Source organism: Xyrauchen texanus, chromosome 32, assembly GCF_025860055.1.
Source record: "Xyrauchen texanus isolate HMW12.3.18 chromosome 32, RBS_HiC_50CHRs, whole genome shotgun sequence".
Taxonomy (NCBI): Eukaryota; Metazoa; Chordata; class Actinopteri; order Cypriniformes; family Catostomidae; genus Xyrauchen; species Xyrauchen texanus.
The window spans coordinates 31,761,132-31,773,742 of NC_068307.1; the positions used below are offsets into that span (position 1 = coordinate 31,761,132).

The window sequence follows — 12,611 nt, forward strand, 5'->3', positions numbered from 1 at the left end:
AGAACCTCCTAACCACATCTGGTGGGGCTTTATGGATTCCTTAAATACCTGTTTATCAATATTTTCTATGTATTGAATATTCAATATTTAATTCCATTTGGTGGCGATGTACTATAGAGCTCAACTGTGGTGCTGGAAGTAAAAATCCCATTAATATTTTACATGGTAGAATAGATTATTAACGGAAACTTATACACTTTTAAAGACTGAACTACAGTGAGCTCGGAGGATAATCGATGGTATAGGTTTCTGTTGAAGCCACCAGTCCATGTTTATTCTACTTAATTTAAAAAACAATATTTTTTTAATTGTGGAATTCCTGGTGAAGGACTACAATACCCATGATCCTGAGAGTTTTTTTTTTTTTTTTTTAATCCACCAATCAGGAAAAAACGCTGGGAACAACCTTCACCAAAAACTCCACCCACTTCCAAATCTCCACACGCTCTTGAACTGGTTTTAGAAATCTGAATATTTTGTATTCTATATTATGTTATTCTATACTTAAAATCATCAACTTTAAATCCAGTTTTATAAAGTATGCCTTTTTATTCACATTTAACTGGGAATCGTATAATAAAATGGGGATGTACAATTTCCTTTAAGACTTAAAAAGAACATTTGAATGACATTAGAAATAATATTTGAAATTTCAAAATATTAATAATATCTGTCTCTTTTTGGTCAACTTAAGTTTTGGTCCGTTTAACCTAAATAGCTATTATATATGATATGATATTCTATACAACAGTTATTTCCGGTCCTCAAATCTGATTGGACGAGAGATGTTCCATTAGTACTGCTAAATCACACCATCAGCACTCGGACGCTTCAGTATGTGTATCACTCCGCTTGTGTTTGTGGCGTTCTAAACTAAAGTGTAAGAGGCAGCGCAGATGTGTAAAAGTGCTAGATTCTTTAAATTTTTCCCTGTGACATTAAATAATTTAGCCAGCAGGTGGTGACAAGACCATGTTATTTGTTATAAGCCAAGAAAGTTTGACGTGACTGCACACGTCAGTCAGCGGGCGTCAGTTTCTTTTAAGTCATCAGGATTTTCTCACTCCACGATCGCTCTGAATTCTACTATAACATTACAGCTTGGAAATACAATTAAACTTAGACCTTTAGCAATAAGGCTTATCACAGCTGAGCAGGACAACAGACGGAGTAACCAAAAACATACTCAAGGCGCTTACCTGATGCCGGAGTTTCATGTTGTGAGATGTAATCTACAGTGGTTTCTGTAGTGAATGATTTTTGTACAACAGCTACTGCGAAATATATAGGGGGACCCCCGCACAGACGGCAATTTTTACAGTGAGAAAATGGATGTATTTGACTACAAAAGGATGTATTTGACTACAATTCCCATTATCTTCAGCAAACTGACTAACATTACACTACAGCTTGGGAGTCGCAACAGATGCAGGTAATTCCACAAGCTCAATTGTAACTGCCATTCCAAAGATGCGCACAAACCTCAAAGGCAGATCCTGATCTATGGTGTAAGAAAGTAGTTCCATGCACAAATGAATCTATCAGAAAAATCTATCTCTCCTAAATTCTTTACTTTCACATGTTAGTTTAAGGCTTTCTGATTAAATGCACAAATCTTTATTTTGCACGAAGAAAGACCTTTTGAGGTTCTTTTATTTCTTCATTCTATCATCTCCACAGAAGTTGAGTAGGTGGGCATTTCCTCTGTGTCACTGTTTGTCATTAACACTGCATGTATGAACCCCAATGATCAAGAACATTTGACATTACACAAACGTTACATTAAAGTGAAACTGGACCGCTTTACATTTACTATCAAAATGTTTGTAAATATTTTCAGGGGAGTTTGAAATGACTTAATTTGTGTTTCTTCAGCAGAACACAAATTAAGATATTTAGAAGATAGAGCTCTGTCAGGTTCATTCATTGATCTATTGGAGTCGCATGGATTACTTTTATGCTGCCTTAATGTGACTTTTGGACTGTCAAAGTGCTGGCACCCGTGTACATCCATTATAAAGAGCTGACAGAGCTCTAAAAATCTTCATTTGTGTTCTGCTGAAGACAGACAGTCATGCACATCTGGGATGGCAACCGGGTAAATAATTAGAGGGATTTCTTTTTTGGGTGAACTATTCCTTTAAGCAACATTGTGAATATTGCTATGATTTTGAAGTTACTGCTAAAGAGCAGTTAGTGCAGTGAAGTACAGTTAAACTAGTCACAATCCGTAAACTAAACACAATTGATGATGGTTAAAGCTAAAATGAAAATTGTGTTATAGTTGGTAGGCTTGATTCATTTCCAGGAATCTGTTCAAAATGTATTTTTATTTTGAAATAATTTAGCAAGTAAATATTGTTATTTAATATTCTGAATTGGTGCATAAATAATTTCATCATCTTTCAGTGAAAAACTGTGAGAACATGACTTGATTTTTAACTTGATCTTTAATGTAGTTTTCCTCTTGCATTTAATATTTTCAATCGGTAAGGGCTGTTTTGAGGAATGATTGTTCCTCTTATTGAATATCATGAGTAAGTGCATAAATATTGAAGTATTTATAAAAATCATCAAAACTTTGAAAAATATTTGGATGTAATTGTTTTAATTGTTCATCATTTGACACAAACATACATTGTGTCTTTTGGTTTACAACAAGTCTTTGATTAACATTTCAAACATCTAGTGCTGTAATGGAGCTAAAAAACAACTAAAATCAAAAAAGTGTATAATAGTCTGTTTTAAAAAAAAAACAGAGGAAGTGGAGTACTCCAGGATACTGCTCTTTTGTTGATGTCAGGTACACAATGGAGACTAGAGCTTCTACTAAATTCACCAGAAATGCCCTTGAAAGAAATGTCCTTTTTCTACTCTGTACAAGCAGTTCAGTGAGTTTCTTTGAATTCTTGTTCTGATTTCTATTAATTCCCAATGTGAAAACGTTTAATGGGTAAAATCAAATTTTGGTATATGCCTTTTGTTTGTACCACAGCCTTAAAGGATCCATTTTGTTCAGACAGTGTAGTCAATAGCAGGTATATCTAAATCGATTGCCATAGTAATGATTTAAAGGGATTACTCACCCAAAAATAAAAACTGTCATTGTTTCAACTCGATTTGACTTTCTTCTGTGGAACATAAAAGGAGATGTTATGCAGAATGTTCAAATTATGCAAGTAAGTCATATGGGTTTGGAATGGCATGAGGATGAGAAAATTATGAGAATTTTCATTTTCGAGTTCAAACTATTCTTTAAATTGAGTTCTTATTCTGTTAATCATTCACTTGCAAACTTGTAAGTGTTACTATCTTAAGTGTAACATTTTGCCATCTGTATAGATGCAAGTCATCAGTTGCTTTGCTCTTGCAGACATTCATGTAATTTCTCAGTACACGAGCATGTACCCGTTTCCGATCATTACATGTATTCTTGATAAACACTTAAAGCATGCCGTCTATACTCACTTCATCACCTACTGACATTGGAGTTTCTCTCTTCTCGGGATTTTCACTGTTGCCAGCATGTGTTCTGAGACCTATGAGCTTTTAATGATAAGCATACTGCTTTCCGTGTTTTTTTGCTTTTTGTATGTACGGAAAATAATACAAATGTACAGTTTTGTTGCAACATATACATTTGGTTGACATTGATCTGCCTCACTGTTTTATAGTAAGATATATTATATTAATATCTTGTTTTGTAGTTGCAACTGGTTTGCTTGAGTGACTTTAAAGAGACTTATAGTAACCTGACTTTTCTTTTCTAAACAGCGGTTAGGCAGTTGAAGGAGGCTGTAGACTCGTCTATTAACAAACTGTCCAACTTTGACGGTAAGAACACGGAGTAATTTCTTAAAGGGGTCATGACATGGTTTTTTATATAGGTAATTTTATTATCTTCCATGAGGTGCACTGATAATGCAAGTAATTTGTTTATTTTTTTTGCACCAAAACAGTCAGTATTTAGTTATGAGTAATCATTTTCCACACTGTCTCTGGCCTCTCTCTAAAACACTCAGTTTTGGCCTAAGTGCCTCCTTAAACTTAAGTTAACAAGCTCCACAATATAATAAAACAAAGTTTCAGGGTTTACACACAAAGCTTACCCAACACATTGCATCTGAATATATTAAAATGTACATTCAATCACAACAGCACTCTAAACTGTCAAACAGACATGACATTTGAAACCTTTGTGAATGGAATTGGTTATTGCGGTTGGGTCCAATCGTGTTTTTAACTGCCCCACCATTTAATAACAGTTCCTTTGCAAAGCTTAAATCGTATTATGACTGGTTCACAAGCAGTCCATGCTGATATAGTCTGAAAGCAGAAGTGGAATGGACTAGAACGTACTTGTTTATTTTATCTACCGCTCTTAAAATGCAGGGCACATTGTTGGAAATGGATCATAATGATCAAAGACATCCATCTAGTGCATGTTTATATAGACCAACAAACTTAATACCAATAACAACCAGTAACAACTTGATGTATATAATAACAGACCGATATCAACTTCAAAATAGCACAGACTTGTACAAAAATGCATCAATACTCAAAACAGCAATACTGTGACTCGTTTGGAAGACTGCGTTCTCCGGAGGTTGCATTTGTCGGCCGCATACGTCATCGAGACGGATTCATTTTTGAGAAGCGAGTAGGACACTTTGAATACAGCCTTCGAATGCAACCTCCTTTCACGGGAATTTAGAGGATGAAAGAGGTGTATCCTTCGTAGGCACTTGCATCCCACAATTCTTTGGTTGGACAGAAATTTAAATGATGATGTTCAAACACAAGTAATGTTAATTCACAAGTTGAAGTACCTCAGTAGATAGATGCAGAGTGTATAATTACATTAATATATAATTAAAATAATGTATTAGACTAAAAGTACACCTGTAAAAGTCTATTTTCTTTTCTCTTTACATCATTATAACTCCTAAAATGTACCTCATACATTCCCTTCCAAAGGGACTTTGTTCCCTTCTCACTCAAAGTGCTCGCATTTGTTAAAGAGTGGCATGCTGTCATAGCAACCATGTTACGTTCCGTTTGTCCTAAGAAGGCTGTCTCGTTTAAACGTGGCTTGTTTAAAGGAGGACGCTCTGTATACTGCAGCCTTCAAAGGACTCGTCCTACCTAGCCCACAGCCTTTAAAACGAGACAGCTACTGAATGGGGGTCACAGAAGAGTTATAACTTAACATTGCATCTTTTAAAAGCGGCACGATATGCATGATTCTGGTAAAGCAGTTCATCTAATACATGATTATGTAGACAATCATTTAGGCAGGTGTCCTGAATAAATTCCCCTTTTGGTGTAGATAAAACTCCTATGAGAGAGGCCCATCTCTCTTTACCTGTCTGACTTGAGTGCCAGTGGTCGGGGCCAAGTGTGCAACGTTGTAGAAGTGGGCATTTATGTCTTGCTGTAGAGTCTTGCCATATGTCTTTCACTGACATATTGGTCCTTGTGATGTCACAAAATCCACAAATTCCAAATGAGTCATTTAAATTCTCTTTATATTGAGGGAGTTTTGGTTTCTTAAACTTAGTGTTTTTGTAGTAGAATGATGTCTTGTATGTCAAAAGATCAAGAACAAGAACAATTTTATTCCTCATGTCATGACCCCTTTTTAGTGTTTTTTGTTTTTAATATTTTTTTTATTTTATCAAACTTTAGTCCAGATTAAAAAACAATTGAACCAAGTGTGAAAACAGCCTGACATTTACATGAGCCGATCCATCATTTAAATATGTGTTTTTGTTTTTGTTTTTCTTCAGAGGTCATTGATGCGCATCTTCAGAATAATCAGACGACCGTTGACAACAGCCTGGCCAGTCCTGCCAGACTTAAAGGTATCACATTTGAGTCTGTTTATTGCATTAGGTTTTGTCCTTTTGAAAATTGTTCCAGTTTTAAAACAAGTTATGGTGATTTGACAGCATTTGTGGCGTAATGTTAAAATGCCACAAAAAAATTTAGACTACATAAAAACAAGCAGCAAAGATGACCGTTGCACTAATGCACTTACAATGGAAGTGAATTGTGCTGGCCAACAAACATTAAAATACACACCGTTTGAAATGTGTAGCTAGGCCTGTCATAACTACTTTTGTTGGATGATATATTGTCCCAGAAATAATTGCAATAAACTATATTATTGTAATTTTAAGACTAATGTATGTACTGATATAATGATAATATAATAGCATAATAATGCAAGTACACCCTTTCAAAGAGCAATGAACTTTGAATTCTTAAACATATTCAGACATTGGAATTCGAATGTCAAAAAAATGAAATCCTAAATAAACAAATAAAACAAATAAAATACAACCACACAACCAAAACGATAAATAAAATGGACTCTCAGGCTCAGTTAACAAAAATTTCACTAAACATTAAACATTTGGCACAGGGGTATAGAGAGTCATGCATTCCTTAAGAGGCAATATACTGCCAATGCAGTTTCTCAGCAGTAAGGACCTTGCAAAGTAACAACATATTAGCTGTAAGTTAAATATAAGTAATGGGTAGAACAACGTAACATGTTTGACATAACAAAGACAGTTTAGGTCTCAACCTTTTAGAGTGTCTCTGGACATAACACAAAGGCACTTGTGTGGAGATTTTCCTTCCACAGTTTCTTCCCTGACCTTTTCTCAGTTAAGTTTTCTCACAAGGGTGAAAGTGAACTTATTGGGTTTGGCTAAACACATCATAACTGAACTCAAGAGGACAACACAGGTCACTTTTGGCTAAATCACACAATTGCATTTCTAAAAATACAACATACTACAGTCAAGTAAAAAAGGAAATATGACCAATGTGATGAGGCATTGTGAAAATTATCAAATATATATGCTATACAATTATATAGTTATAATAAGCACACATTTGCTCAAAAACAAACCCTCCTTAAAACAACAGTCTGGTGTCCATATGAACTAAGGTACAGATGCCTCAACAGGCCATATCTGCTGCCAAATCTATGTTATAATTGTTAGGCAGGTTCCAAGGAAGGAACACCAACATGTTTGCCTTGTGGGTCTTAAGGCAGGATCTCTCTGGGGAAGCAATGCAGCCAGCCAGCTGTGCTGAACATTCTCTCTGAGCTTGTGGTTGCAAAAGTGCACATGTATCCTTGTGCTAACTTGGCTATTAGAGGAAGTCTTTACTACATTAAGGGATCAGATGATGCGTCAAGTACTACTACCTAGAGGAACTTGGTCAGCTCTTCATCAACCTGTGCTCTTTTTGGTACCAACACATCCTGGGTCTGACACTTGTGAGTTGGGCTCTTCTGTTCTGGAGAAGGTCACTCAGCCTCTTCTTGGGTGCTGGAGGTTCAGATCCATAATTTCCCCCTGTAGCTTCTCGCAGCTCTCACCACTGGCACTTTCGTCACTTCCTTCTTCCTCTTTCATGTCTAGTAGCTCTTGAAAGAGCTGAATTTTGACGTCATCCAAGACCTCTGCATCCTCCATGCTACCACGATACCTCGGATCCAAGATGGTGGCCTTTCTCATGTGGTCTTGGATTTCAGGTGGGCTGTATTTCTCAATCAATACCCTGTGCATGTTTTCCTTTAGCTTTGCTGTCAGTGCAGTGTCATTGGGGTCTGGTGATAAAAGTTCACCTTTAGGAAGTTCCAACACAGTCTTTACCGAGGACACAGTGACATTTTACCCCTGAGAGAACATTGTGAAATCAGCCACTGGCTGCATTAATGGATTCCATCACAGAAACATCCTGCCAGGTTGGATTGAGGTGGCCATGCTTTCAATCTTCAACCAGGACATGTCTTATGGCTGGGAGTTTCTCCTGCACCCTCTCTATCATTTTTCTCTTGGTGCTCCATCATGTGGTGACATCCTGTGGGAAAGATAACGTCTGTTATTTTTCATTAGTTAGTGTATGTCACCATTAATCAACAAATACTACTATTTATTTTTCCATTATCACAAAAAATTGTACATGGTTATATTGTAATGTAACCAGTGATCTAATACATACATGCATACATGCTCACGAAAGTAGGTACATTACAGGACCCAAATTAAAAATAACAACCCTTTAAATTAACTTTAAATTAATCCTTTATATTGTGTTGCATATTAACACAATTTATCCATCACTCAGCAGTACTAGACTTTGTTGGGGGAGATTGGCTTCAGTCTGTGGCTTCCTCAGGTCTCTTTAGCCAGCTCAGGTTGAAGGTGTTGACAATATTCCTACAAAGTCCCATGTTAGCACTATTTTCTGTAGTTATACAGGCCATTTTGCACTTATCCAATGCCCACCAATCGGCTAAAGCAGACTAAAGGGCTTCTGCAAGTACGTCAGCAGTATGGCTCTGGGCTGTGTATCTGGTCTCTAAACACTTTGACTTCAGAGTCCAGGCAGCAGTTATGTAATTTATGGTCAAGCTCATGTATGAGGTCATATTTGAGCTTGACCATATATCTGTAGTGGCAGAGTAAAAGGGAGATGTCTTTTATCTAATTCAGTATGGCATCTTTCACTTTGTTGTACAAGGCTGGAATGGCAATGTGGGAGATGTACGTTTTCTTTGGAAATTCGTACTGCCTGTCAAAAGTTTGCAGCATATTTTTAAATGCTTGTTTTTTCGACCGTGTTGAATGGCTGCATCTCATAGGCTATATACTAAGTAACGCTATCTACAAGCGTGTGCCATTTTCGTGCTGTCACGTTTATATTTGCACTGTCTGGCAAAGGCTTCCGTTATAGCCAACTGTCGGAAAGGTCCCTCTCCAACTGTGGTTTTTGTTCCCAGCTCAGAAAACTGGATGGGATGGTTATGTTTTAGATGAGCTTTTAGGTTAGTTGTATTGTCACTTTTCGTTTCCACTGTTTTTAAACAAAGTCGACATACCGGGTCGTTCTCATTAATGGACTCCTCTCTCATTTGATTTGAAGCTGAAATGTTCGCACACTGGAGCTGTTGAATACGGCTTTCCATTTGGACTTATTCTTCCAAACTTTCTTGCTGGAAGTATGGAGTCGTCGGGAATGACACCTATTAAAACACCTATTAGCATTGAGTAACATGTTTTCTTCGTGTGTGTGTGTGTGTGTGTGTGTGTGTGTGTGTGTGTGTGTGTGTGTGTGTGTGTGTGTGTGTGTGTGTGGAGCTGCCTGAGCCCCACCTCTGACACACAGAACAAACAGACTGGCTAAAATGTTGGTTACATTCAGTCTTGTGTAAACAAACACGCATGTAAACACAATGGGGCAATATCGAGGTCAGCAAAAATGATTGAGGTCATGTCCGTATGTTGTGCGATAAGTTGATAACATGATTATCATGACAGCCTTATGTATAGCCAGAAGATGTAAACATTACACGTCAATATGCTCTACTCTTGATTAACTGTGTAGCCGGCCACTGTTTTTTGCAGCTGCTGTGGCACCTGACCTTGACCTCTCAATTTCTGCAAGTTAGAGACCGATTTTAGCCACCCAGATTAGACCAGAATTCACTGCTCAACTATTTCTTATGACATCACTGCTTTCTTTTCATCCCATCAGATGGAATAGTTTAAGATTCAGTCACGGTTTAATATACTGTGCTTATTGAGGAAACATGGAGTTCAAAAGATCTCTCATGTTATTTAATGGCATAGTGTTTTTTTTATATGCCAAATATTTATTAAATTGGGTCAGTGTTTGGTCTGATGCCTGTGTCTAATGGAATAAATCTAGACTGCATTGACCAGGATACTGATGGACACTTTGTTTTTTGGACACAATGGACACTTTGTTTTTTTTTTCACTTAAAAAATGAAAAGTTGTCAACATTTTAAGTTTTGTTTACCTGACCGCACATTTCTAAGTGTTTGAAGTTTTTCATAAGGACCCCAGTTTGGTTTAGATAGTTTGCCCTGTTTTTTTTTCCTGGCCAAAATCCATTTATAACTTCTATTCAGTCCACGTTGACTGGCCAGCAACACACAACAAAAGCTGCAACTCTTTTAGCCAGTGACTATGTATCCCTTTGGAAGTCCAGGTCACACATATGACCATGTGTGGGCAATATCTACCACTGGCCAGAGAGTATGAACTACAGGGGGGCGTATTCACTGCCTGCGAATGTAGATTCGGATCATATCTTAAGTTTATAACCATCAAAAATATTATTATTAGACCCATGTGTTGATATATAGAACTTGATGAAATGTATGATTTCTGTGTGACTACTGTTGCTGTAATGTTGTTCGAGTTATAGATTTGCCCCCCTCTTCTAAGTGGTGTGTTCCGTTCTGCCCTCACAGAAAACCAAATAGATGTGAAAGAGTGTGACATGTCAGATACTCTGAGCCCCAGCAAAGACAAAAGCAGTGACGACACGTCAGGTACGTAAAACTGGGGCACATTTTTTCATTTTTAATTCGCTTATTCGTTAATTTTTCTGTTCATTTGAATTTTTTCTGACTTTTTCGTTCTTTGTCTTTTTGTCTCTTTCATATGTCCATTTTTCATTTGATTATTTATTCTTTCTGTCCTGCTTTATTTAGTTAATTTGTTCATTCTTTCTGACTTTTCACCCTTTTTTTGTCTTGTCTTTTTCATGTTTATTCTTTTTCTTGATTTCTGTCTTTTTTGCCTGACTTTCGATTTTTACATTGGTTCTTTTCTCTATTCGCACTTAATTTGTTTTTGTTCTTTCAGTCTTGAATTTTTTGTATTTATTTATTTTTCATTTGTTTTCTTTTTATTATGTCTTGCTTTTACTTTATTTCTGTGTTCATTTTTTGTTTCTTTATTTGTTAATTCTTTGTTTTTCTTCCTATCCAGACGGACAGATGGATGAACAAGAACAGAACGAGACTCAAAACAGGGTTTCTCTTCTGAAAGGTAATCTTTCCATTCTTTTGTGTTGACTTCCCTGTTGGAAATGCCAGTGTTGATGTGTATGTGTGTGTTATTTGGCTGGACTATAGTGTTAGTCACGCTCTTTATCTACACTAATTAGAGCTCAGTGCATTGGCATGCAGCACAACTGCACCGCTAATCGGGGTGTGTTCCTCCTCATTGTGTCTATATATGGTGTAAATCTGCTGGAGGTAACAGCGGTGGGCTCATAAGGTGTTACCAGTGAGCTTGAGTTGTTGAACAGGTGCAAGTGCGTCACCCCGGTTCACATGTATCCGAAGATATTTGCCCCTGCCTCGTTTATGGTCTGCTGGAGTACAGAATGGAATGTAAACCAATTACAGCTCAATTAGACAGGAAGTGCACAGAGTGCTTTAAGGGTCACGTAGAGCTGTCGTGCAAACTTCTATCAGTCGGAAGGAACAAGCTGTTGATGGAATTCGGGTTTGTTTGAACTGCTGAAATTTATTTACAGTGCATCCGGAAAGTATTCACAGCCCTTCACTTTATCCACTTTTTGTTATGTTACAGCCTTATTCCAATATGGATTAAATTCATTATTGTCCTCAAAATTCTACAAACAATTCCCCATAATGACAACGTGAAAGAGGTTTGTTTGAAAATAAAAATATAATAAAATAAAAAAAAATCACATGTACATAAGTATTCACAGCCTTTGCCATGACACTCAAAATTGAGCTCAGGTGCATCCTGTTTCCACTGATCATCTTTGATGTTTCTACAACTTGATTGGAGTCCACCTGTGGTAAATTTAGTTGAGTGGACATGATTTAGAAAGGCACACACCTGTCTATATAAGGTCTCACAGTTAAAAGTGCATGTCAGAGCACTGTTTCAGTTCAACAACTGAAGTCCAAGGAATTGTCTGTAGACCACCGAGACAGGATTGTATCGAGGCACAGATCTGGGGAATGGTACAGAAAAATGTCTGCCGCATTGAAGGTACCAATGAGCACAGTGCCCTCCATTATCCGTAAATGGAAGAAGTTTGGAACCACCAGGACTCTTCCTTGAGCTGGCCGCCTGGCAAAACTGAGCGATCGGGGGAGAAGGGCCTTAATCAGGGAGGTGACCCAAGAACCCGATGGTCACTCTGACAGAGCTCCAGCATTTCTCTGTGGAGAGAGGAGAACTTTCCAGAAGAACAACCATCTCTGCAGCACTCCACCAATCAGGCCTGCATGGTAGAGTGGCCAGATGGAAGCCACTCCTCAGTAAATGGCACATGACAGCCCACCTGTAGGACTCTAAGACCATGAGAAACAAAATTAACTGGTCTGATGAAACAAAGATCGAACTCTTTGGCCTGAATGGCAAGCGTCATGTCTGGAGGAAACCTGGCACCACTCATCACCTGGCCAGTACCATCCCTACAGTGAAGCATGGTGGTGGCAGCATCTTGCTGTAGGGATGTTTTTCAGCGGCAAGGACTGGGAGACTAGTCAGGAGCGAGGGAAAGATGAATGCAGCAATGTACAGAGATATCCTTGATGAAAATCTGCTCCAGAGTGCTCTGGACCTCAGACTGGGGTGAAGGTTCATCTTCCAACAGGACAACGACCCTAAGCACACAGCCAAAATAACAAAGGAGTGGCTATGGGACAACTCTGTGAATGTCCTTGTGGCCCAGCCAGAGCCCAGACTTGAAACCGATTGAACATCTCCGGAGAGATCTGAAAATG

The 12,611-nt window shown here is 37.8% G+C and overlaps 1 protein-coding gene across 6 annotated transcripts in view; it reads left to right on the forward strand.

The window, feature by feature from the left end:
• Positions 1–12,611, forward strand: part of slmapa (sarcolemma associated protein a) — a 90,409-nt gene that overhangs the window by 58,522 nt on the left and 19,276 nt on the right. For all 6 annotated transcript variants that reach the window (XM_052101418.1, XM_052101424.1, XM_052101419.1 and 3 more), the window contains 4 exons: positions 3,775–3,834; positions 5,793–5,867; positions 10,308–10,388; positions 10,831–10,890. In XM_052101418.1, coding sequence (XP_051957378.1) covers positions 3,775–3,834; positions 5,793–5,867; positions 10,308–10,388; positions 10,831–10,890 — 276 coding nt within the window. The remainder of the gene's footprint in view (positions 1–3,774; positions 3,835–5,792; positions 5,868–10,307; positions 10,389–10,830; positions 10,891–12,611) is intronic.